This window comes from Neopelma chrysocephalum, unplaced genomic scaffold (genome assembly GCF_003984885.1).
Source record: "Neopelma chrysocephalum unplaced genomic scaffold, ASM398488v2 Primary Assembly neopelma1_60, whole genome shotgun sequence".
Taxonomy (NCBI): domain Eukaryota; kingdom Metazoa; phylum Chordata; class Aves; order Passeriformes; family Pipridae; genus Neopelma; species Neopelma chrysocephalum.
In genome coordinates this window covers 6311809-6338794 of record NW_020897715.1, presented here as the reverse complement: position 1 = coordinate 6338794, position 26986 = coordinate 6311809, and the positions used below count along the sequence as shown (strand labels likewise).

The 26986-nt window shown below is 39.6% G+C and overlaps 2 protein-coding genes across 9 annotated transcripts in view; both read left to right on the top strand.

The window, feature by feature from the left end:
* The window catches only part of PHLDB2 (pleckstrin homology like domain family B member 2), an 81764-nt gene extending 72930 nt beyond the window's left edge, over positions 1–8834 (top strand). For 5 of the 8 annotated variants that reach the window (XM_027680957.1, XM_027680956.1, XM_027680952.1 and 2 more), the window contains 4 exons: positions 108–254; positions 2706–2925; positions 6075–6160; positions 6869–8834. In XM_027680957.1, the coding sequence (XP_027536758.1) occupies positions 108–254; positions 2706–2925; positions 6075–6160; positions 6869–7009 (594 nt within the window). In that variant the 3' untranslated portion in view covers positions 7010–8834. The remainder of the gene's footprint in view (positions 1–107; positions 255–2705; positions 2926–6074; positions 6161–6868) is intronic. The other 3 variants (XM_027680950.1, XM_027680954.1, XM_027680953.1) reach the window with 1 other exon arrangement.
* A 1959-nt stretch (positions 8835–10793) lies between these two features.
* On the top strand, positions 10794–18602 carry ABHD10 (abhydrolase domain containing 10). Its single transcript, XM_027680958.1, has 5 exons — positions 10794–10897; positions 14361–14544; positions 15284–15395; positions 16327–16464; positions 17530–18602. The coding sequence occupies exons 1-5, from the start codon at positions 10801–10803 to the stop codon at positions 17869–17871; spliced, it is 873 nt and encodes a 290-aa protein (XP_027536759.1). The 5' UTR covers positions 10794–10800; the 3' UTR covers positions 17872–18602.
* The last annotated feature ends 8384 nt before the right edge of the window (positions 18603–26986 follow it).

Below are 26986 nucleotides of genomic sequence, written 5' to 3'. Positions count from 1 at the left end.
TCATCCTACTTAAGAGGCAAAAAGGTACTTAGCCCTAGTTTAGAAATTGCATTACCAACTATAAGTTTCACATGTAACTGAAGTTCTGCGTGTGCTGTGGTATTTAGGAACGGGAGATGGAAGCTAAAAAACGAGCTCTGGAAGAAGAAAAACGCCGCAGAGAGCAACTGGAGAAAAGATTGGAGGAAGAAACCAGCCAGAGGCAAAAACTAATTGAAAAGGAAGTCAAAATACGTGAGAAACAAAGAGCACAGGTGAGATGTGTTGATGTGAAATAGTTTTGAAGTGCAAGACTTCCCCTTGATATACAGAAAGGACTAAGTGTATTTCTGCCAGTGATAAACAGAACAGCTTTCAGCTGAGCAGATGGATTTAGTATTTCTGAGGTACAACTGTTTTGCTAAAAGTATGTTTGGGCTCTTGGAGCCTTAGATGCCCAAGTATTCATTTAAAATTAAATAATAGCATAGATATCTATTTAGCATCTTACATATAAAGTATAAATATTAATCCTATAAGGTTTGTTACTGAAGAGGGGCAGAGCAGATTTTTTTTTTAGCCAGAGCAACAGAAATGTGTGAGTTCGTTAATTTTGTAAATCATTGGTGTGGGGTTTGTGGGGTTTGTTTTGTTTTGTTTTTTCTTTTAATACATTAAATACCTTGGAATGTGAATCATTGCTTCCAAATAGTTAACAAAAAACAAAACAAAATAACACCAAAAAACAAACCAAACAAAAACACCTACAAAACAAAACAAACCCACAAGAAAAACATAAAGAATCTTTTCCAGCTCCATATCTACCGTAGAGAGGAAACAGTATTTTTTCTAAAGTTACTGAAACTATACATGAGAAACACTACTGAATTTAAAAAAGTGTTACCTCTTATATGTTTTTGCTTCTCTTTAGGATTTAGAGGCATCTTGAGCTTTCTTTAGGCTTAGAGGTCTTACCTATTTGTTTATTCTGCCAAAACTAATAATATCTATAAGGTACAGCAAATAGAATAAGCAGTCATTGTTAGTATACTAGAGCAAGAAAATGTCTCCACCATAATAGATGTATTTGAGTGCAGAAGTTTCTATATCATATTTGAACATCTTTCTGGTTTTATCTGTGCTACCTTTGCTGGTATTTAACCAGCTGTTTCTAGTTAAATAGATACATTCCTTTGTTTTAATATAAGATGTAAGTACAGATACTAAATTTTACTTACTTGATGGCCTTTTTTGCTAAGAAATTTTGATGACAACTCAAGTAGGACATAAACAACAATGCAATGCTGATATCTTTATCCCCAATTACAGTGTGCATGTGTTGTAAATAGAATGCCCTATTAGTTACTGCTGATTAGCAGAGTTGGCAGAGGCGCTGAAGACCGAGTTGGCAGGAAGACAAAACATATCTGTCAGAAATGACTACAATTTTTTTGCTAACTTTTTTTTTCCTTTGTAGAGTGAGACCCAATTTTTTTTCCAGCCGTTTTTGACACTTAGAAACATAAGCTAGAGGAAGGAACTCCACCTTTGCACTTGCCAAAGCTGGTGCCAGCTTGTATCATACAGGACTGCATAATTTTAGAAGGGTGCTAAGAGTTCTTGCGGGCAACACAGCTCCCATTGCGTCAAGAGGTTCTTAAGAATGCAATGAGGGAAAGTCCCTTCAATTTGAGAGTCACAGTGGGATTTAACAGGCTAACTTTAGGAATGAAGAAGGAGCAGATTAGTTTCTCCAGGTCACTGACTTATCTGGTGTCCAGGGGAAGAGAGAGAGGGAGATGCTCCTTTCACAGATAATTCAAAGTGCCTAAAATCAGCTTCTGTTCCAAAGTAGCCTCTTTCTGCCTTGACTGCAGCAGGAGCCCTGGGAGACAAGTCTCTTTTATGTTTAAAATGAGCAGAGGTGGTTATGCATACGCCCTCCAGACACAGAAAACAACCATATTCCCTCAGCTGGCATAGATCCCAAATTACTATCTCCTCCTGCTTGTTCTCCCAACTGACACTATCCAGGCTTGATGTGCAGTCAGAAATGAGGCACCATCTCCTGCACTGCTTTGCTGACTCTTGCAGAGGGATGCGTTTCATCTCTCTATACCATGTTGCTGATTGTGAACTAGATATCATATTTCATTCATTCAGAAGAAAATAATTCTATTTTGTTCACTGTAATCTCTGAAACTAACTAGTGATTACAGTTCACTCCCATTGTTAATTTTTCGTGTAATATCGAGTTCTTATTATTTGTATTAGACTTTGCATGAAAATACCTGTAGCAGTGAAATATTAAAGAGTGAGATACGTGCAATGAGTATTTAGCCCAGAGAAATAAAGGATTTACTTAACATCATAGAAGTGAAGTTCTTGGACTTCATCTAAAGCAGCAACACACCTTTAAATTCAATTAGCATCTTAATTCTAAAACAACCTTTCTATGCTGTGTTTACCAGCTTATCAGCTGATGATTTCAAGAAACTACCATGCTCTACCTGGCTTTTATAAAGTTCTCCAACACTGTAAAGTTAAAAGTTTAAAGCATTTTTCTTTTAAAGAAAATTAGGGCTGCAGCAAAAAACTCTTTATTTTTCTTATAATCATGCTTAGAGTCTACGAGCAGTTTGCATTTATGTCCTCGCAGCAGCAAAAGTGAAGGAGAAGTTAAGACTTCTCTAAAAAAATAATATGATTTCTTTTCTTTCCTGTAGGCCCGTCCTTTGACTCGCTATTTGCCCGTTAGAAAGGAAGACTTTGACCTACGTAGTCACATCGAAACAGCTGGGCACAACATCGAGACCTGTTACCACATCTCCCTCACAGAGAAGACCTGCCGAGGCTTTCTGATTAAAATGGGAGGAAAAATTAAAACGTGGAAAAAACGATGGTTTGTTTTCGACAGAAACAAGAGAACTTTTAGTTACTACGCAGGTAGGTTGCAGAATCACTGCTAGGGTACATCTGTCTCTCTGTTTTCCTATCAACCTCAGCTGTGTTATGAATGTAGGGAGTCCAGATAAAACATTTCCATTTCATGTGGTGTTTTACACATCTACTTAGAGCTCATGCAATCCCTTCCCTACAGTGTTCAATCCGAATGTCAGGTAAGGCAGAACTGAGCAGGCGAAAAAAAGGAAGACATGCAGATAGGCAAGAAAAAAATGGAAGATGATCAAGTTCTAAGTACACAGAATAATGGCTCCACATAATTTATTTTTAAATATTACAATGACAGAATGATTTCTTGTACCCTTCATACAAGAATATAGTTTATTATACTTACTGTGAGAATTGATTGGAATGCTTCTGTAGTCCTATTGCTTGATGTGCTGAAAAGACTTTCAGGAAATTAAATATACAGAAGTAGACTTTTGAGTTTGCTTTATTTTGAGAGTCTAAGGAATTTCAGATGAACATGCAATACTCTAAAGAGGTTTCTATACACTAAGTTGTGCTCTACAATACCTGGAAACATTATAAACAGTACATTGCTTTGTTATCGTGGGGTAAACCCAGAAATTTGGAATTTAGGAACATACATGTTTCTCCAATTGCTTTGCACATGGTTTGACTTTGAAGTTTCAGAGAAAGCCAGAAAAATGACATTGTGTTCTGAATATTTATTGTTAAGAGAGGCCAGACCTGGGCATATGTAGGATAGTCATTGCTAAAAAGCAGAAGAAAACATAAAGTACAAAACCTATCCAAACACTTTCATTTATTTTTATGACATTACTGCTTTCTAGCAGCTCATAAGGAACTTAAAATTGATGGTAGGGTTATGCATTGCTCTCTGTCTGTCTCTTTTAAAATATATATTTGAATTCATTATATTCATTCATTACATTCCCACTGAATATTTCTTACTAGTTTGCAGTAATACTATGAAGAACGTGACAAACATTTTTTATTTTGTTCTTAACATCTGTTTTTTATTGGTTAGCAAGGTCTTTGACATAGTGTTTCCATGTGCTACTGATCTCTTTTTTTTTCTTTTTTAGTAGTTATGTTAACAGTTAACAGTATCAGTTTTGACTGCAGTACAGTTGCCATAATTTAATTTCAATTACAAAAGAAAACTTTTTATAAGGGCTGAAGGACTTCAGCCCAGAAGAATAGTTTTATGAGAATTCTGTACTAGCTGCACTAAAATGCCACTGCTTGTATGAGTGAGGATCTGTCTAGATCTTTAAATACATAGTAGATTTACAAAATAAATATTGATGCTGTAAACTCAGAGTATTTCAACACTAAGTGAATATACTGGTACATTGCTATAGTTCTGCAAGTGCACTCAACAAAGTGCACTAAACTCTGACAATTTAGTGCGGTGACTGAAGCATCTGCACTTTCTGACCTGAGGAACACAGGGAACTCTGTAGACTGTTGTGGTGGGAGCTTGTGGGTGCCTGAAATAATCTTGTAACCAAGTTCCCAGGTGAGGCTTGAAAGGAGAGTGGATCCACTGTTTGCTTGTACTGCACAGACAGTATACTTTGTGTAGTATTGCGTTTAGTTGAGTATAATCTGTGCTATAATCTCATCATCTGATACCTCAGTACTTCTCCTGGTCCTCTGGGGGCTGGCAGAGAGATTCCCAACACTGTATCGTTTGCTCTCTGGGATTTCATTTTGCCACCATATGTAGCTTTCAAAACTGCCTGCAGCTACCGATAGGATGTAAGCTGAGTGCTGTGAGTGTTCAGAATGACAGCAGGATCTCTCAAGGGACTGATAAAGATGTTCTGTTCAGTGATAAAGATGATAAAGATGACTGTTCAGTGTTAAGGTGATACTATAACTTGAGGTCAGAAAGCAGTATACTCCCCTAATACAACTGTACTGGGAGCGGGAGGAAGTTTGCCCTTCACTGTCACATGTAGTTGTGATCCTTCTTAACAATTTCTTATCCCACAGCAGGAAAATGCAGGGTAGATGCTGATCTGTCGTGCTCCTTTTTCTTGTGAAACGTTATATTTGAGACTGGTAAGATGTTAAATTCCCAGTCTGTACCCTCCCTGCCCTAATGATTCACTAGGGAATGATGGAACAAAAGGCAATATGAGATAATGTCTGAAATAGTTTAGAATTGACCCCCTGCAAGTGTCTGCTTCTTTCCATTGCCTTTAAAGGGAGATTAAGTCAACCGTGTCTCCGTTGTAAGTATCAAAACTCGAGTGAAAAAATTCCCTGCCTGTATTTCAGCTTTGCTGCAATGGGATATTGGTACATAGTAAAACAACTGGATAACAACTTAACTCCTTGTTAGCTGCCTCCCTAGAAAACTATCCATTCAGGCATTCCTATTTCAGACACTCTGAAGCAAATGGCGAGTTCCCTTTTGCAATAGGAGCAAACTGTGTGTAATTAATTTGGCTCTTACCTTGGGTGTCAGCGTAGGAGAGCACAGATGATTATGATGCTGGACCTGCTGCCCCAGAACTTTCAACCTCCTGTAAACTTTTCCATTTGTCAGAACCCATAGAAACTTGCTTACAATCTGCTAACCCCACATTTGAATAATAAACATTAGCTTGAGACTGAGGGAGATTATTATAAGTATGAAGAAGCCTTTTTTTAAAAAGTCCAAGCACAAAGGATGTTCTAATGTAAAGGTTTTGCCATCAGATTGTATTGAAAATTTGCTTATCATAACACTTTTCCTTTGAAGGCAAACTGGAAGTCTTAACCTGCAAGCTGTGTGAAGTCTGGCTAGCTTTCATGCAGTTGGAAGACTGGATGTACCTGAGAGACATCTGTCCTTCTGTGGGCTAATACCAACCATAATGTTTAGGCACCTCAGTGAAGGAGTTACTTGCAAATAGAGGAGCAAATTGCAGAATCTTTTTTCCTTTGAAACCAGGTGGAAAAGAAAACATAGTAAAATCAAAAATGCATTTCTCAAAAAACCCGACAAACTAATAACAAAGGTTGAAGGTTTCTGTGGGATTTTACAAGCAGGACTATTGAGCCAGTTATTTATCAGCTGAACACATATGGAAATGAAATTAAGATTTTGTTTCTTAAAGTACTGTTTATTTAAGTTCTCAAGTCATTCTATTCTCTCTTTTCTATTTTAGACAAACACGAAACTAAATTAAAAGGTGTAATATATTTTCAAGCTATTGAAGAAGTCTATTATGATCATCTAAAAAATGCATATAAGGTAAACTTTGTTATTGCTGTTTTAACTACATATCATAGAGCAATACCCAGAGTATGGTAACTGCTGTGAAGTCAAAGGGAGAGTTGACATTATTTGGGGGGAAAAAAAGCACCAACAAAAAAACAAAACAAACATTTAAAAAAAAAAGAAAAACTGGAGTGGAGGAAAAGGAAGAGGAAGCTAATCAGTGATTAACACTGGGGGGTTTTTTAATACTGATGAAAGCAGAGATAAAAGTGTCTACCTGGAAAGTGGGATTTGCTGCAAGGAGTTCCTTAGTCCAGTGGCAGGACCACTGAAATCAGTGGCTTAGGCAAATCAAGGGATGCCTCTGTCCCCGGGAGGGAGTTAGCTGGCATCCCCTGCCTCTCATCTGTAATTTAGGGGAGTTGTGTGTGGCTCAACGGATTTGTGAAAGCCACTGGACAGTGGGGGGCGGAGTTTAGTTATTTGGGCATGAAACAACAATGTAGAACCCTGTATTGCTGTGTAAAAGTCTATTGGAAACACGCTGTAAAAAGTGTTTATGGTGAATACAAACACTTTAAACACATCTGCTGCACGGTAAGATGCAGTGGTACAGCATTTTGCGTTTTATCATCTTCTTAACCCTATTCATGTATATCCCTGTAAGCAATTTCGCTTCTGGTACCAATAAATGGCTTTGATTTCATTCTTTCTGATATCCCTCTTTCTGTTCTATTTTAGAGTCCCAACCCGTTGCTCACTTTCAGCGTTAAGACCCATGACCGCATATACTATATGGTTGCTCCTTCTCCAGAAGCCATGAGGATATGGATGGATGTCATTGTCACAGGCGCGGAAGGCTACACCCACTTCATGTTGTAATAACAGGGGAGCAGTAGGGCATATTGCAATAACATAACGAATGAAGTTAGCCATATGTAGTGAAAGCTGAAAAGCCAGTGAGTACCCTGAAATGTCCTCCTTATGATGTGCACCCAAAACCTCAGACTGAGAGGGGTTTACAAATGCATTGAAAAGGGGGGGTGGGGGTGGTAGCTGTTTTAGTTGATATTTATAGGAACAAAAGAGCTAAAGCTGTTGAGAGAATCATAGTGCTCCAAAACGGATAATCAGGCAATTTTCATTACGGCATCTTGATTCAGCGACAAGTTTCTGCAAATTCTCTTATATGGAGAATGTCTTCGTAAACTCTTACTGAACTGTTTACAAATGTGTGTGTTGTCATCAGTATGCAAAAATTCTAGTACTGGAACAAAAAAAGGTGTAATAAGCATATATTTTAATATGCAGCATTTGACATTTATAGATGATTAGGTGATTTTTTTAAAAGTTTTAATCAAGTATTTTATAAAAATACAAACAAAAAAGGCAACGCTAAGGTACACACAGTTCTTGCCTTAGTAGTTAAGTGTCACAACAGAGCCAAAGAGTTATAAGATTCCAGTATCATAACGTCTTCATATTGTTAGTCCTACCTAACTTCCTGTAAGGGGACAGTGCCAAATTCCTTCACGACTTTTAATGTAATTAAATTGTTATGATATTCTGCGTGTTTGAGCACTCAGAGGCACCAACTGTATGTTTAAAGTCTGCATCTATGGAGCTTGACAAAAAAAGAGAAGGATAGCCTTATAAAGATGCAATTGTTTTCCACAAGGATGTTAAATGAAACACATGTATTCACTTCCTCGTAAGGAGCGGTTTTTTTAATCTTCACTGTTGAATAGAATGAGCTGATTCTGGACCCTACAGCAATTTTCTTTTATGTAGTAAGGTCCCAGTGTGGTTCTGATCTTACTCTGTGCCAAGTGAACCCTCTACTGAAATCTCTCAGACATTGCCCACCTTGAAGCCAGGACCACAATCTCTATCTACCTAAATTCTTTGGAGCCAGGTTCTCAGCCCCAGAGAGTAGGTTTGTTGTATTTGTTTAATGTATATCTGCACATAATAATGCTGTCAAATAGAATAAAAAGAGAGAGACAAGTTCTAAGAGTTTACACTAAGCTATATGAATAAAAACCCTGAAATTTTTAAGTAGCAGGGACCGAGAGTCCTCAAACAACAAAAACACTGAGGGTGCAGGGGTCTCCCATTATAAAATCGCTTCCAAGTCCTTGACTAATATTGCAAAAATGTAAATTATTTAATTGAACTGAACTTCAAGAAAGTCTTTTATATTATGACTTTAAAGAGGTTCAGTTTCTGTAATCGAAACTTACGTGCTCTGTGGTTTGTGTACTAGAAGAAAGCACATTAGCCTTCTTTTTTTCTTGAGGAAAAGTTAATGGCTTTTGATGGAACAAACTGAAAGCAGAATAGAAGTATCCTGGCAGAATATTTTTTTTATATTTTTTAAACCCTATATCTAATGAGTGGGTGGAATTTTTTCTGGTATACACAGGTGATGTGGTTGCTCTAGCATGACAAACATCAGTTTTGACTTGACTCATGAAAGAAGGGACTGTTATCACAAGATAATTGTTATCATCTGTGCAGATCACAGCCTGTAATCTAGGATTTAAAACACTATCAGAAATAAACTGGTTTTGTTTATACAATTATTATTTTTCCCTGATGTATCTTGATTTTACTCCTAAGTATGGTTATAAAGGTTTTCTAATAATAATTTTTGTATCCTGCATGATGCAATGAAGGCATTTCAATAAACATTTTTAAAAATACACTTGTTTCAAATGTTTTCTTGCTGCTTTATCTTAAGACATTTCTGCTTGTCTATTAAATTGTCATATACAGTTGTGCAAGCAATAATATGTTTCATAGTAATGCTTAATTGAGCTGTTCCCTGTGTTTCCCCATAAAAGAGCTCTGCAAAATAATCTTTCAGATGGCAGTGAAATTAGGAGCATAGTCTGTTTATTGCATGTATGTATTATACTACCTTTTTAATTTTTTTTGAGTCTGAAAAATTTATCACCAGACTTGGATAGAGACAATTTTTTTGTTAATCTGCAACCAGAAATTGCTCAAGTTTGAGGTTTCCTAGTTTTCACAGTATTTGACTTAGACATGACTTGAATTGCAGGAATTATTAGCTTGTTGGGGAAGTCCATGCAGTTTATTATTTATTCCTTTTTTTATTCTTATGATTTATTTCATTTCTGTTTGCAGTCATCATCGTGAAGTGTGATGGACTTTGTAGTGGTGGACATCAGGACACTGTAAGCAAAGCATGGTGGTAGGCACCATCCTTTATTATCAGTCTTCAAGCTCTCCAAGCTTAACTCCCATGGGAGTCAAGCCCCTGCTTACCCTGAAGGATCTTGGGCAATTGCAAACTGTGTAGGCTGCATTTTAAAAACCTCAGCTGCTGTGTCCCATGACCTACAGGTGCTGGCCTGGCTGGTTGGACTCAATCTTGGAGATCTTTTCCAACCTAAATGATTCAGCAATTCTATGATTGCTTTCTTCCTTTCTGGGTGTCTGCCACAGGCTGTATGTAAAAGGGTATGATGAAGAAAGACCTTCTTTTGGCTACCATGCCCATACAGCCAAGGCAGAGGAGAGAAGGTGAGGAGGTGTGAACCTGTTCGGGGGCCCTGCAGGCTGACAAACAGCCACCCACCGATAGTGCTGGAGAGGTGACTGAGGGAGGGAAGCTGGCATTTCAAATGCCCTTTCTGGCTGTCTATAAGGGGCAGGTAATTAGTATAAGACTTTTTATACATATATATATATGTATATGTAATTACAAAATGTTTCCTAACAGATACAGAACCCTAACAGATTATACCTACATACAGAGAGGCAACCTGAGGTACAGGTGCATCCAGCCCTGCCTGATACAGAAGCCCTCGAGGAGGGTGCCCTCTCCAGAACACACACAGGATCAGAGAATGGGTGATGTTGGAAGGGACCACAGTGGATCATCTGGTCCAACCTTCCTGCTCAAGCAGGGCCATCCCAGAGCAAATGGCACAGGATTGTGTACAGACAGTTCCTGCATGTCTCCAATCAGGGAGACACCACACCCTCTCTGGACAATCTGCTCCAGCGTGTGGTCACCTGCACAGTAAAGTTCATCCTCATGTTCAGGTGGAACTCCTGTGCATCAGTTTCTGCCTGTTGCCTCTCATCCCAGTGCTTGGCATCACCAAGAAGAGCCTGGCTTCATCCTCCGAACATCTCCTCTTTAGGTATTTATGCACATTAATGAGGTCCTCTCTCAGTCGTCTCTCCTCGAGGCTCAACAGGCCCAGCACCCTCGGCCTTTCCTTGTAACAGAGATGCTGCAGTCCCTTAATCATTTTTTTTGTTGCCCTCCGCTAGACCTGCTCCAGGAGCTCCATGTCTCTCTTGCCCTCAGGAGGCCAGAACTGGCCACAGCACTGCAGATACCGCCTCGCCAGGGCTGAGCAGAGGGCCGGGATCACCTCCCTCGACCTGCTGGCAGTGCTCCCCCTCATGCACCCCACGATTCCGCTGGCCTTCCTGGCCACAAGGGCACACCGCTGGCTCAGGGAAACACGCACCTAGGGAAGCGCACACTCGGTGCTTTCTCGCTGACAAAACGCTGTTTCGTGCTTCCCAAGGCGCTTCCCGGCGCTGACCGCCCGGATCCCCGCCCGCCTCACAGCCGGGGCAGGCGGGAGGCGGGGCGGCGCCTGCGCGGGGCGGTGGCCATGGCGGCCATGGCGGGAGCGCTGCGGGCGCTGGTGCGGGGCGGCCGCGGTGCCTCGGCCATGGGGGTGTCGCTGTCGCCGCCGAGCGCGGCCCGGGGGCTCCCGGGTAAGGGAAGGGCCCCGGGGAGCTCGGAGGAGAAGGGGTGTCAGCGGCAGGGCAGAGGATGTGGGTCGGTGCCGGCTGTGCTGGCCGCGGGGCGGTTCTCGGGCAGCTGGGGGTGACACTCCTTCAGCGCCGTCTCCATCGGGAGCGGCCCGGGCGCGTCCTCCGGGGTTGGGATGGGCATGTTAGAATTCGCTCCCCTCTGGGGGGCGGCGCTCCTGACGGGTTTCCCGCCCCCTGCCAACCCTGCCCGGGGGCGGTTCGGTGTCTCCGTGCGCAGGGCAGGGCAGCTGCTTTCCCGCGTGTGTTTTGGGGGCTCTAAGCTCCTCCTGCCCCTCTGCGTTATGAGGAGCCGGGAATCAGTGTGCCAGTTCGTTTGCTGGGATGTGAAAGGCGCCTGCGTGCAAAGCTTCACCAGGCACCTGAAAAACTTTGCTGGCATCCACTTCTGAGTGAGATTGTCCTCTGCCACAACGCATAATGCCCCCCACACCTTCTTGCTCTTCCAGATTCTGTGCTTGTCTGACTTGTTGAGTTTATTCATTGCCTTAAATTTGACAGAATAGGTGATGAACCTCATCTGAGGCTGCTCAGTGAGTAAAATTTACTTGCCACTAAAGGTGCACGTTTTGTAGCTGCATTAAAACAAGACTACAGTGGGGTTTTGCTGCTGTTTTTTCTGTGGGTTTATAACGATAACATGAGCAGAGTGTCTGTTTGCGTGTGTCTTTGGGTGCTCTGGAACCCGGCTAAGCAGCAGTTCCTGCTGGCAGAGCTGGTCCTGCCTTACTCCTGTAGCTCAGGAGATTGCATGAAACCAGGTGTGGAGAGGGTTTAGTCCATTACCTGTCACAGCTGCGTTATTCTGCTCCTGTTGGCAGTGGGTAGATCGCAGTGCTGGAACATTCCCAAAGTTGCTCAGAGGACTTCTTTGGTTTTGACATATAGCACTGGTCTCAGTCACAGTTTCTGATGTTCATAACACAGTTAAAATTGCACAGGGATTCCGATATGAAGAGAATTCCATAGCATCAGGCAAGAGTCCTGTGGTATTCCTATAGCTGTCTCCTTCTGTCTGTAACTTGGTTTTGTAAACACTGAGTACCACCTTACACCCTTCAGAAATGCTTCCCTGCTCTTAGCAAGGTCTTTCACTGAAATCAGGAGGAGAAATTACTGGGTAGCTACTCCATTATTTATGGTTTTGTCTGTCGCTCCAGTGAGCTTTACTTTTGGGTTGGCTGAGGTGGTTGCTTTAGGGTTAGGATTGCTGCTAGTGCAGTAGCTTGTTAAATGCAGAACAGTTTGTGGAATAGCTTAGACAGTGGTTGTGTCTTGTAGCTGCAGTTTAAACCCTGCCCAGTGTCAAACCAGCTTGAGGACACCTCCAGGGTGCTGCAGGAAGGAAAACCAGTGACTTCAGAGATGGTTATCAGGGTTTAAGTGAGAGAAAAGTACTCCTGATTATTTTTCTGTTAAATTTAACACCTCTTGATGTATCTCCTCTGTTACTGGCAGGCAGAGAAGTGACTAATTTAGTGACAGAGACACACAAACTGAAAGCCTTAGCGTGGATGCATCTGAATACCTTTACTGTGGCATTTATTCTCCTTTATAATAATTTATGCATCAGTAGGATAAAGAATTGTCCTGTTATGTGAGGAGAAATTTAATGGTTCTGATCTATAGTTCAAATGATATAATTTGTTAGACTCTAGGAAAGTGCCAAATGCTAGCAGCATCCTGCATCTGTTACGCACCCACGTTTATTCACGCAGATGCAAGTTTAACAACAAACAGAACCCCCCAGGCCCCTTGAATGTAATCTCTCTGATAGTGACAAAACAGAACTCAAGGCAGCACTGTGATACTGTCGGGGTCTGGTTTTGCAGTATTTATCCTGTTATTATGCCACTAGGAAGCCCTGAAACATTATATCGGGTTGTGTAGTTTCTCTACCCCGCTACTGAATAACTAGTCTTCTAATCTAAGAATTAAGCATATCAAAGCCTTAGAAGACTTGACCAAGCTTTTAATTTAACAAATTACCTTGCTGAGTGGGATAATAGAGTGGATTAAGTCTCCATAACACCTCTCTATGAATTACTTGTTCCTCACCCGCAGAAGAGGCACAATTGCCTGCTAAAGTTAGATTAAATACTGTAGCAGCTGTTGAGATCAGCATAGTTATTAATTAGTTAACATTTCCTTTGTTAATCCTCTTTTCTTGCTTGAAAACTTGGGGGGGGCGTGGTTGATGTTTATTAATGTGAATAACAGAGTCCAACCTAGTGTTTGTTTTCTAAATGTGTCTCATTTGTTATTTTGAAGTAAACCAGAACAAAATAATTTTAAGTTTATGCTCATAGGAAAGCTTCTCACTCTTATAATGTGTTGCAGATTTCTTTGACAGAATTTGCATAAAATTATTTTTCATTTTTTTAATATTTGCAAACTGCTTAGGGTTGCAAAGTGCTTTTTTTTATTCTGGATAAAGAACAATCCAAGTCCTGGAATAGTTTAACCTTTCCAGCAAGAATGCACCAAACCATGCAATAGGGTATCTTTTGAAAAAGCATAAGAAAATCACAGCTCTACAGAGGTCAATTCTGTTTCTTCTTATGGGATGTGTTTAATGTGTTGCTCTTTGTTTACAGAAAATGTAGCTGTGCTTCCTATGTGAGAAAACGGCTGATGTTATCATAGCATAGTGTTAAAATGATTCTTTTTTTTCAGTGTTCCTGGCAATATCCTTTAACTTAAGCAGAATAGCTGTTGAAGATATCATGACAAGGGCTGGATGTTACTTATTTCATTTGGTTTTGAGCAGTGCTAATGTTGTGTTACGTTCATTGTGTTAAAAAGCTTAGTCACAACATTCTTTCCCAATTCTTGATTTTGAACTTCCCCACTGTACCTCTCCATATATGGTGTGGGTCCCAGATTTTGATACAGCTGCAGTTTTGTCCTTCAGTTTTAATTTTCATGGAAAATTTGTCACCTCATGTACTTGTAAACTTAACATTGCATAGCGTACTCTTGTTCCAAAATTATACTTTTTTGAAATCCAGTCCAGAAAAAAATAAAAAGGTGAAATAAAAAGTTAAAATAAGCAGATAAAAAAATCTTAGCATTTCATGTGAAGTGATTAAATCCATTCAAGATGGTATAAAACGTGAGGACAGATGAAGTCTAGGAAATCTTAGTGTTTGTCTTCAGTCAACCACTTTACTAATTGCTGACTGAACTCTGTATATGGTTGGCATTTAATAAGTTGAGAATGAATCATAGTCAGCTTTCCCTTTCAGGTTCATCAGTACTTGTCAGTCATTAAATAATATAGGAGATGCTTTATTCTTCTCGAGCCAAAATACCTTGTTTTCACATAATGTGCCCATATTTCGTGAACCCTAATATTTCTGCCAAGGTTATCATGATGATTCTACTAAATAGCTCTTTTTATTAGTTTGCAGGCTGAAGTCATCAGTCAGCTTTCTTACTCGACCTGATCGACCCAACCTTGCTTATCATAAAGTAAAAGGCAGGAGTCCGGGGGTTATTTTCCTTCCAGGCTATAATTCAAATATGAATGGTGAGAAAGCAACTGCCCTTGAAGACTTCTGCAAATCACTCGGTCATTCCTTCGTCAGGTACATGCGGAGTATTGTTCTTGAGAAATGTAAACTCTGGCATTTGGATTGGAATGCGTCCTGTGCTGTAGATAAGCTACGAAGTCTTTCTTCTGTTTCCAAACTTAGGATTTCTGTCTGTAGGTAGACTGAGGTAAATCAAGAGAATGTATTCTGACAGCAATTCAGAAAACTCTCTAATAAATTTCTATAGTCTATCTAGTGCTACACGTTACAATCAGGATATAGGCACAGCAATGAAAAAGGAAGGACCTGGAATTCTCTTTTTTTAAGTTACCACTGTCAGCATGGTCCTTACCTGCCAAGTCTGACTAAGTTACCCTGTGTCTTCTGTAGTTTTGGAAGAACATGCCTGTGGTCAATGATGCCATCCTTTGATAGACTAGGCTGAATGCTGAGTGTCCTAAATTTTCCTATTTGGGTAGAGTGTTTGAAAGAGAGTTTGTACATGTTAAAAATACCTTTAAAATTGAAGTATTTGGGATTTTTTTGTCTGTAAGAAAAATTGCCTATTCTTGTAAGTTAAGATATTATTATATCAAATTATAAGAGAACGCTGCATCACTTAGTTGGGTATGCTGTATTTAAACCTCTTTTTAAGTAATAAGCGGGATCAAGTAAGAAAATATTAAATGTGTTATCTTGTCCCCTGTCAATTTGATTAAACAGTAGTGTTTAGTTAGTGTCTATGTTGCTGTAGACAGTACTATGACTTTCATTTTGATGGTTACTTTTTCAGATTTGATTATACAGGATGTGGAAGTTCAGATGGTATCTTTCAGGAGTGTACAGTTGGGAAGTGGAGAAAAGATGTTCTGTCTATACTGGATGAACTTACAGATGGACCACAGGTAATATTTTATTTTAAATCCTTTTTTTCCCCTCGAGGTAGAACATTGATCAAAGATATGCCATAATAGCTCTGGCAGACAGTAGCTTCTGCTGAACAACTGACACTTGCTCACTTTCAAGCTGAATCATTGGAGAGGTCCTATTTGTAGAACCTTTTTTGCAAACAGGTAGATCGTAAAATTACGGAAGCATGTGTTGGCAGGACCTCCTGGCAGCTTTTTATTAGAACCTCCTGCTCAGAGCAGGGCTGTCATCCCAGAGTCTCAGAAAGCCTCATGATGTAGGTGCCACCTGACAGGGGACAGGGAACTGTTCCAGTGCAGTGCAGCCCTCTTAAGAAAAAGTGTGTTGCTGTCCCATGCTGACACATTAATTGAAGGATTTGCAGGAAGGTTACAAGCTAAGATACTCCATATGATTAAATAGCTTTAAAAAAAAAGTCAAGCAGAAGCATTATTTGACTTCTTCACTTACTTTAGAAATTACTGTGAGAAACTTGGAATCTCCTTCAATCTAGAAATACCTAGTATTTTGTTTAAAACAATTTTGTATTATGAATTGCATTTGTTTACTTCTTTCGCTGCACTGAGCCTTTCCCATGTGCCTTTATTTTAAGAAGGAAACATGAAGTATGGATGTGATACTGAATTGTTTCAACTCTCATTTTGTTTTCAGTGTTTCAGTCTCAGACAGCAATAACCAACCATGCCAAACAGAATAATAAATACCAGATCTTGTGGTGCTTACTCAGGCAAAATTTCCACTGGAGGTGACAGCAGTTCTGCCTGGGTAAGGACAGCAGGATTATGCCCAAGGTTTCAGTAGTTAAACAAAGTGAAAACTGATACTTTGTAAAAGAAGAAAAAACTTATCACCCTTTTCCCTGTAAAACACTCTATTTTCTTCTCTTTTTTATTATTTTTTTTCCAGATTCTGGTGGGCTCCAGTATGGGTGGATGGCTGATGCTTCATGCTGCAATAGCACGCCCAGATAAAGTAGCTGCTCTGGTTGGAGTAGCTGTAGCCGCAGACCACCTCGTAACAAGTTTCAAGAGGCTTCCCATTGAGGTAAGTGTTGATGATTGGCTTTTGTGCAGTCTGAAAATCCATCAACTGTTTAAGAAACCCTCTTGTTCTAACTGTATTTTTCCTGCAGATTTGCAGTTAAGTTTTCTGTGTTTGTGGTGGATGTAAGTTAAAAATTAACATTAATCTAAAAGTCTGCAAAATACTGTGCATTGTAGTATGAGACTAGTGTGAGCACCTCCCAAAATGTGTTTATATTACTGTGCCATAGGGGATGTGAAGTCAGATCCCTGCTGTTAGCAGTCCATTAGATTTCAGCATTGAATATCTTATATTTGCATTGAAATTGAATCCTTGTGCTTTCAGGGATGGAGAAGTGGCTACTAATGTATTTGACATGACATTGGATGAGATGAGTATGACATAGGTTGTGTGTGTACGAAGGAAATTCTTCACATTAATGTGTTTGTAAAGACTGTAAGATATAGGTAGTGGGAACTGCCTTTCTGAGTTTCTTACTTGATGATAATGATGTCCAGTCTTTAGGAAAGTAAATCAGGTGTTATATGGCAATAAATAACTTGTGCTTTAGAATAATTAAAATATTTTCCTGATTTTTTTGGTTTTTTTCTAAGGCACTTTGTAGTGTCAGCGTTACTACTTAGGACTAAGGTGAAAATCTGGAAGTACAGTATTTAGGTCCAGCAATTGTGCCAAATACTGAAAGGACTGATCAACAGAAAATTCCTTTTCCTAGGATTCTCCTTGGTTGGTGTTCAGTGAACTGATTGAAGCCAAGGAGACTTACTGTTCACAGTGTCTATGCATCTTTTTTTTTTTCTGATAGATTCTGGCTGAGAAACTTAATTTCATTGATGAATTTTAACTAGATTAATTTGCAGGAGAGATGTGCAGAGCAGCTTTTGTGGAATGGTAGGGGGTTAGTCTTCTTAGATGCTTTGAGATGAACAGGAATACACCTTTGCTAATGAAAACAAACAAGGTGAAATCTAATGATTCGAGGAGTTTTAGAACAGAAATAAGTAGAGGCACTCTAAAATACTCCTAACATCTGTCTTGTCTATTCTTTGCTCTCTTTTTTTATAGGCACAAAAGGAAATAGAAGAAAAAGGTGAATGGAAGTTTCCAACAAAGCATAATGAGGAAGGATATTACTCCTTGACATATGACTTTATCAAAGAAGCAGAAAATCACTGTGTGTTGAATAGTCCTATTCCTATAACATGTCCCTTACGACTTATTCATGGCATGAAGGATGGTGATGTCCCTTGGCAGATCTCTATGCAGGTTGCTGATCGCGTGTTGAGCAAAGACGTGGATGTCATCCTGCGCAAAATTGGCCAACATCGGATGAGTGAGAAGGAGGACACGAAACTCCTTGTGAATACTGTTGATGATTTAATTGACAAGCTGTCAACACTAGCATAAGCTGCAGAGTAGCATTAGTGCATGAACTCTACACCTGACTCTTTTCCTTGAGTAGCAGAAGCCCTGTTCTTAACCAGATGATGGCAGGCCTGTGACTATCACAGTAGGAACTGAGCTTTATCTGCTGTTTTCTTACCTCTGTATTGTAAATACAGGTATTGTATTATTGCTGCATTTGCACACAGTCCAAAATGTAAAGGAGTGCTGCTCTTGTGTTCAGAACCTCTCCTTCAGCACTTAAACCTTTTTTTTTCCACAGATTTCCTACAATTTTGTACTGAAATGTTGATTAATTTTTGTTACTATTGGCCTGTACAGTAAAACTTTATTTTCACATCTTTGAAACCTTTTAGTATTGTCCTTTTGCTGTAACAGTATTGTATCTTATGTCTGAAACCATCTGTGCAAGGCAAAATACAACTTGTTTACTGAGGTTAATTATTAGAAATAGTGAATACCATGAAGCACAATAAACAGATTTCAGACAAATTATTATTTTGTTCTTAAGTACTGTTAAAATTAAAAAGTGGAAGGCACACTGGTGGTGTGCTTGGGGTGCTACGTAAGAAAGAATTTATCTTCTAAGAATGCAGGGCCTCAAAATTTTAAGACTTCTCTTATCTATGGTTATTAGGAGGGTATATATTGTCTTTTCCAGGCTGCCTATTTGTAATAGTTCATTGTGGGCCTCCTATTAAGGGAACAATATATGATCTTGGTGTGAACTGAAACTGGATCTATATAGTGACTTTTATAGTAACTTCTTTAAAGTGGGGGTACAGTGCCATAGGGCACTACTGCCTCTTTCCCATGACTTGAGAGCTGTAGTTTACTGGGAACAGTGTCTTCTGAGTTAGGAATTTGAGCTGCACAAGTGCAACCCTGAAAAGCTGTAAATGCAATTGGATAGTTGGATAAATCTCATAATATAAATCCATAGAATTTATAAGTGAATGGATTTAATTGCAAACATGGCTATTACCTGTTTTTTGTCCAAGAATACAGTGCCATTCGTACACTTGAGAGAGAGGAACTTAGGTGAGAGGCTGAAATGAGTTCAGGCTGGCCCTAATGTGAAACATCAGTCAAAATTATATAGTTGTTTTTCTGGTTTTATTATTTTAAGTAGTAAATGGCATCACTATTGTTACCTTAAAAGAGTAAAGCACCTGGGGATATGATATTTCTAGAGAGTTTGTTTTTTTCTGTTTTAGTTGTGTCACTATTAGTGTGCTGTGTGGGGCTTTGCTGAGGTAATGGCTTTTAATTTAAAAAACACAAATAACTAAAGCAAAAAAAAAATCCACAGCAACAACAACAACAAAACCCTAAATTTCAGATGAGTTTCTGTAAAGTACAGTTTTATTTAGGCTTCAATACTGCAAAAAACAAGAAGCTGTCATGTAAAAAATTTGAATTTTGGTAGCAGAGTAAAAAAGATGGCTCTTGCTTAGATGCAGATTTTCTAATTCAACCATACCAATTCCCTAACTCAGTCATAGAATCATAGAATGGTTTGGGTTGGAAGGGACCTTAAGGATCATTTACTTCCACTCCCCCTGCCATGGGCACGGACACCTTCCCCTAGGCCAGGTTGCTCAGAGCCCCATCCAGCCTGGCCTTGGACACTTCCAGGGATGCAGCAGCCACAGCTTCTGTTTGCAACCTGAGGTAGGCCTTATGCAGGCAGACCTTTTTCTCTAACTTTGCCCTGGTAATTCCACTGGTATTTTTGCAAGCATTTTCCTTGTGTTCATGCTGGAAATTACCAAGAGTTTTGATTGTTGTCAACTTGGCATGTTCAGGTGCCTGAAAGAAAGGATAGTGATAACCAGGGAGATTTACATCCTCCTCTCACTAGCTCTTGACCTGTCAGGAAGTTCTGACAATCTGGAATAATGTAATATTCACATATTATGATGTCATTCAAAATTGCTACTGTTATGTCCCCTGATTTAGTGCCCGTGGCATTGCTTTTGTCTTTGCCAGTAGATGCCTATATAGTAAATTATTTTCAGTTTAGTCATGTTTAAAAACAAGTATTTCTTTCCTCTGTAGAAATACTGTATTAAACTAGGGTGTTGCACATTTGGGAAGCTCTGCAGGGTGCAAACTTTTTAAATTCTTTGTAATGAATTCTTATGTTCTGTTTTGGTTTTTTTATTAACAGCTGATTTGTTGCCAAATACAAAGTATATTTTGTGAATATATAATATTCACTCAAATATACATTTCCTCAGCAATAAGCTTGATTCTCATTAAATAATCAGTGTCTTATGCTTTCAGAGTTTTACAAACTCTGTCTTGTACTGCCTGGGGTGAGGATTGGCTTTCTCCAAATACCTTAATCTATGCTTAATTATTTCCAGTAGTGCACTTAGCTGAATTTGTTAGTATTCTCATTGTCTTTTGCTTTTGGCAGGTCTGAAAAATTACTTTTGGGCTCCTCTGTCGTTGAGTGTACTGTGGACATGTCAGGGCTGACACTGCTGTCACAGTGCAAGGGAACTCTGGACGCTAATCAAGCAACTCATCTGGTTGTGTTGTTGATTATGATCAAACAATACCACTTGAATAAGCACCTCGAGGTATTCGTCTTCTATGTAAAGCTTAAGCTACATAATATTAACTTTTGCCGAGGAGTTATAATCATTCACGTTTCATGAGTAAATAACAACAAGCTGTTGTAGCTAGGCAGGATGTTTGATTAGCATACCAGAGGAGCAGGTAGTAGTTTTCATGTAAAAGAACCACAGACATTACCAGCTGGCCTTGACTGTCCCTAGTCCTTATCAACATTTTCTTTCTGAATCTGTTGCAAAAGCAAACTGCTTGAGATTTAACTTGTGAAGCAAACTCTTCTGCCTTCTGAAAAGGAAAAAATTATGAGGCAGGCTTTCCTGTGTTTGGGATTGAACTCTGCAGTAAACCAGGATGTGCTGAAAGTTTCTAAACGTTATTCAACTTGTTTCCTAATAAACAAGTGCTCTTATTCTGCTTATATTGAGCTGTACTTACGTGGTTTTAGATACCTGTATTTTTATCTTGTTAAATATTCTACTTGTTTTGTCTCTTCTGTTGTTTGGCTTTGTTTTTTTTTTTTACTTAATTGGTATTAAGTATTTCATGTAGTTTCAGTTTAGTTAACCTATTTTCTCTTGCATCAACACTAAATGCAAACAAATCCGTGTTCACAAAAAAACCCTAGCTGCATAGGCCTCAGAACTAACTCCTGCTGTTTCATTTTTATGTTAATTTTGATTATGTGCTCTCTTGGACATGCTGTTATTCAGTGGGACTAAAAGATTTATGGTACCATACTTTTCATATCAAATTAAAACATGCTTAGAGAGAGACTTTGAACCAGTGATTTGTCTGCAGCTGCTCAAGTATTTTCAATGCTCTGGTCGTGCTGCAATACAGACTTACAACATTTTCTGAACCACTGCCTCTACATTAGGATTGTGCTTGTCACTTCTCCTTGGCCCCATCCTGTCCTCTATGGCAGGAAAAAAACCAACAACACAAGTGGGAGGGAAAATCATGTCCTGGGGAGATAATGAGATTTCAACTTCCTTGGTTTTTAAGTTACTCAGTTGTGCTGTTATAAAGAGGCCTACCTTGCCCTGTCAGATTTTTTGTTTGAAGTCATGAAAAGTTACGTTAAAACTGAAGGCTTCCCTGGAAATAGAAGAGGGTTATGTGTTTCACCTGTCTCTAAAATCAGCAGTCTGTCCTTTGAGCTGATGAACTAATTCATTATGATGTGTGTGAATGTAAAATTTCACTAAGGCTTGGTGACTATTCATCAGCTGTATAAGGAATGCATATAGAAATACCACAAATCAGTGCACATTCTCACCCTTCTACCTTTGTTCTCCAGCCCAGCAGGGACAGGAAGGGCAGAGGGAACTCAGCCATTATGTTAAATAGCAGGCAGCTTGCTAAGTATGAGGTTTTCATGCCACTGCCCATAGTGCTTTGCTCCTGGCAAGTGTTTTCTAGGGGAAGATATTACTGTTGGGAAAGAGAGGCAGAGATGAAGGATGAAAATACACTGCTCGTAGATTTACTGCTTGTTGGTCGGTTTCTGTAGCTCAGATTGACTTTCTGACTGTAGGACCTCATCTCCCTTCAATATGTATTTGCCTAGAACACAATAATGTTACTTACAGCCCTGGCCTTGTAATGGATAAATCTAAATTACAGGACTTATTGCAGTCTGGTTGCAGGCTTGACCTTGTATTTCTCTTTCAAGTCCTGCATATGTATGTTATATGGTCCAATGCTCCTATTCCATTAAAGAGAAAGGGGCGTCCTCCATCTGACACAGTAATTGTAGCTTGTGATCTGCTCACGGGTGAGGAATAGGCCTGTTCTCAGCCTGCTACTGTCCCTTGATTTGTGTTTGGCAACGGGCTTCAGGCAGCTCTGCATTCAGATTTGGAAGGAAAAGCAAATGGCAGCTCCTAAAACTTCCAGCCATTCGGTCCTGAAATTAAAATACATATTTAAAATGTTTTCAGGCTAGCACGTGAAAGGCTGTGTTCTTTTTGGGTCTTCTGATCTGCACCACGTTGTCCACTGGCCTCCCACATGGCAACATGAGAAGGTCACTGCTGCCTGTCGGGGTGGAAGCAGGTGCTCATATCTGTGGCAAAGGTATGCTGAACAGTAGCACGCCTAGGCACTGGAGGGATGCAAATGGCCTGCCCGGACTTTAGTCTGGGAAAAGCAATCCCTGAAGGCTGGCTAGGATTGAGTCTGATCCTTACAAGAATCCTCACTTTTGAGTTTTTATTGGATACAGTTTGCTGGCAAAAAATGTGCCAGTGTGTGCTAGTCCTTAGGACAGTAACTCTAACAGCAAAGCTAAATCCCTAACCATAAGAAGCAGCCTTTATTTAGTTAGGGGATTTGATCTTGTTTGTTTGTTTATTTGCAAATCTTGCTGTCTGTTTTGACCTATGTTTCAGAGAAATAAAGGTGATACTTCCTTTCTGTTCTACTGGTAAATGTGTATTGCAATGTATAATTTTCAAACCAAAGTAGTTCTCAGGAGGTACCGTTTTTGCTGGGGACAGATGAACAATTGGTATAATGAAACGTATTGGTTTTCTTTCACAGGAGTCTGTCAATCCAGCACAAGACTTTAGAGACCATGAGAACTAAAATGCACAATCTACCTTCAAGATCACCTTGAATCGTGGGAATGCTGACAATTATATCCACAGGAATTGGTTTCCAGTGCTAAGCTGGCAAGCTGCATGGAAGGTGGTCAGTGACTTACAAATTCCAGAAACACTTCCGGTCATAGCAGTCTTGGGAGCTGCCTTGTTCCGCAGGTTGCAGTGTTAGTGCATTCTGTTCTGTCACACAAATATGAAGGTCCTTCCTTCCTGAATTACTTTTCTTTTAATCACAAATTGGAGGTGTTCAAACTATGTACTTGCTTGGGGATTAACATCTTCAGAGCTGGCAAAGGGACCTTTTTGCAGGTGAAAGGGAAGACGCTTGCTTAAGTTAAGTGCTTTTTGTCTTTGAAGTTCTCTAGATTGTAGATTTCAAAGTAATGGGGAAGTTATCATTTTTAAAATTAATGTTGTCCCCTGATTCTGATGTCTCTGCCACTTGTTTTTGCACAGTTAAAATGATGGCAATATTCCAGTAGCTACTTTTTCCCCCTAGTCTGACTAGTTCTCTTGTGTAGAACATCTTCAGGTATCTTACAACAAAGCAAGGCCGTGAATAAAACCAAGGGTCTGCAGAGCACTTTCCTGCCTTGCAACTCCCTGAAAAAGGCCCTGTACTTTCACTGAGCTTGTATTGGACCTGAACATCCTCTGCAACTCTAGAAAACATGACATCACACATAGACGTTCATGTCTATTCTCAAGGAGGATCTCTGAGCAGAAACTTCTTCAGAAGTTTTCTTGTGAAGGGAGGTTCTCTAAATTTTAAAGCTTTGGAAAACTTCCTGGTTTGTTTTGTTTTGTTTGCTTATTTGTTTTTTAACTTAGTTATGAAAGGTCCATTATTTTACAGTGGCATACCAGGAAAATGAAGCCTGGCCTTCCCAGCTATTCTAATTGCTGGATAGCTTTGTCTTATGGGGATTGACCTAGCATACCTTGTAAGATAGTGCTTTGGAATGGTTGAAATACAAGGCTCTTTCCGAGAAGTGAATCACCAAACAGTGACTAGCAAAGATTAAGGGTTGCTCTGTGTTAGGGTAAGTTTTACTTTTCCCTCTATGTTCCAGTTGGAAGACACTGAAAGCTATTGAGTTACCCTGGATCTAAACGTGGGTAGAGAGCTAGTTAATGTCAGGTTTGTTGTTGTTGGCATGACTTGTTTATAGACTTAAAAGGATTTTTAAATTTATAGGGTAATACTGTGATTATCTGAAAGCAGAAGATGAGCCATAGTGCTTACAGGCATGAAAAGCTACTTCAGTTATTCAAGCTTCAACTCTATTTTTAGTCATAAATTCCAGTCTTGTGTTGCCAAGAAAAGTGAGAGAACAAAATCCATCAGAAGCAATAAGCTAAGTGTTCTAATGGTAGTATTTTTGCAGCTGAAAACCTGTGTCTGACAGGTATATTGTAGGCACCTGCACTTGCCATTTCTTAACTGCTGGTTTTGGTGAGCTAAACAGATAATCCTTTTGAGGCGATTACTGTAAAGGCTCTAATTTTCAGTCCTTTGGTTACTGAAATAATTATTTGAATTTACTTCACTCTTCCAACACTTTTTTTGGAGAGTGATTTGTCAGAACTGGATATAATATTCCCATTGCTGTTGCTGCACCTCCTGTCTTTCATTCAGCCAAGCCCTTCAACCACAGTGTCTTACCCAGCATCTGTGCCCACCTGCTTATCTTCATCACCCTTTGCAATTTTTTTAGCATCTGTTTTGTCGTAGGACAGGGTGCTGCACTCTGAAAAGCACGTTTCTCATGATAGCTGGACTTCAGCTGCAATGAGACATGTTTTTGCCTGCTTCCAGGTAGACTGCTTTCAAGGAGGCTTTTTTTATCTTTTTTGCTTTATTCATCACAGCTCACATGAGCTGGGATCTTCTTAGGAGCCTGGATTTTTTTGGTGTCTTCTAATAACATATTAAATAGTTCAGCCCTGGGAACACATTCTAGTACAAACTGAATAAAATATACACCATCATTAGTGATTTTTCAGTTACAGTAATATTACAGTACCTAATAGTTACCAGGTTTATTCTCTAATGTGTCTTATTGTTTCAGAATCAGCTTAGTTCCCTAATTAGTGTGTCATGCAGTAGCCAACTCTAATGTAGTACCAAGCTTTTAGTAAATTGCATCAACACTACCACTTATAAAAAAAAATAATTATTCCACTGGTTTTCCCCGGGTTGATGGCACAGAAGCAGGCCAGATGATTTGTTTAGTGATGCTTTGGAAATATTGGTGAGGGGCTGGTGTTTTTCCAATCCTCTGGAGTTTTCTAGATTTTCAAAGCCTTGTTAAAAATTTATACTGATGGACAAGCTTGCTTTTCAGCTTTCACAGTACGGAATGGTCCCTCGAGAACAGGTTGCATAGCCAACAGCTGTGAAGGGGGAGACCTCTGCTCTGCAGCTTAGGAGAGTTAAATTACTCATCCCTGCCCCCAAGTTAGGAAACAGAGTCAGAGGCTGATGCAAAGGTGACTTTCGTGAGATCTTAGTGCCAGTGAGCCTGAACACCCTGGTGTGACCAGAAGCAGTGAAGCAACCTCAGTAGTTCCCTTCTAAACAAAAGAACACAAAAAGATCTGAAAATGCAAAGTAAAGCTTATTCTTGGTAGGACTGGCCAAAGAGTGTGAAGCCCAGCCTTTAACAGTTGCTGGAAGGGAAAGGATGTCAAATTCATGTTCTGCCTCTTACTGTTGCAGCTGCAGCTTGGTCCTTCTCTGATCTCCAGGCTGGGTTTGAAGCCTCGGTTCCTGCGTATTTGCTGTGCCTTCAACAGCATGTTCACTGAGGTGGAAAGTGCTCAAGTGGTGGCCCTGTCACGTAGCACTCTCTGAGTTATGTAACCAAGTGTTTCATAGGGGTTTAAAACTACCAGTGCAGAGAAGAGAAAGCACTAAATGAAATGCCTGTGGAGGACAACAATGAATTCGGTCATCTATTAAATTTTTCATCTCTTGAGTCTGTCAAGCCCAGTAGCATCTGAAGCAGTATAAATCTGATAATTTAAGGTCCTAAAATGAGAAAGTAATGGATGAAGAGACCATTATGAAACAGATATACAAGGAACTGTATTCCTTTCTCCCCCCCTTTTTGTTTTTTTTTCCCTTCCAAATGCAGCAGGAGGACTTTTCTTGGCAAAACTGATTGTGAATCCACCTCAGGTTTATCAACCTCCTTGCATATCAAGCTGAACATGAATCATTTGCCAAAAAGGAACTATTTTGTCCCAGGGTGGATAATACAGCATGAATGAAAGACATTTGACAAAGTCTTGTGTAATTTGAAAAGAAGCAAAGTGATTTTATTTAATATAGGGTTAAATCTGTATAGATCAGACCACAAGAAGTCTCTTGTCTTAATGTGCCTTGTCTCCCCTTCCACATTGTACCACTGCAGTGGTATAATCAAAATTTAAACTACTGTACATGGGCATAGTTCCCTTGCTATCTCTGGAGTTTAGCTGACTCATACCAGCAGAAAGTAAAATCCTTGTGCTTTATAGTAGGTTTGCTACTTTTCAGAGATTTCCCCTTGTTTTTAGTGGTTCCAGTTGTTTTCTTAGGACACTATTGCACTATTTGATAGCCTAATATATACTAATGATAGGGTGATAATATTCTGCTACCTGCCTTCTCTTCCTTGACTTTTCATCCTGTTGTCCCCTTGTTGAAACTTTTTATCAGCATTTGAAGAGGGAAGAAGAGAAATTATTTTTCACATTCTAAGCCTGTTAGCATCGGGATGCAGAACAGGGAGGAAAAGGGTTTGCTTCTGCTTTGTGATTAAAAATAAATTATATTTGTGGTAATTTCTGTTTACCTTCATTTAGCAGAATGCCTCTGTTTGTATCTGTAACTATCTGTATCGGTGGGATGCTTGGTGCAGTTTGGGTTGATGCAGACT

Excerpts from the sequence above, each read along its gene's own strand:
- ABHD10 (XM_027680958.1), top strand. The coding sequence starts at position 10,801 with ATGGCGGGAGCGCTGCGGGCGCTGGTGCGGGGCGGCCGCGGTGCCTCG. Across the intron at positions 14,545-15,283 it reads CTCGGTCATTCCTTCGTCAG|ATTTGATTATACAGGATGTG; the intron begins GTACATGCGGAG and ends TTACTTTTTCAG. Across the intron at positions 15,396-16,326 it reads AACTTACAGATGGACCACAG|ATTCTGGTGGGCTCCAGTAT; the intron begins GTAATATTTTAT and ends TTTTTTTTCCAG.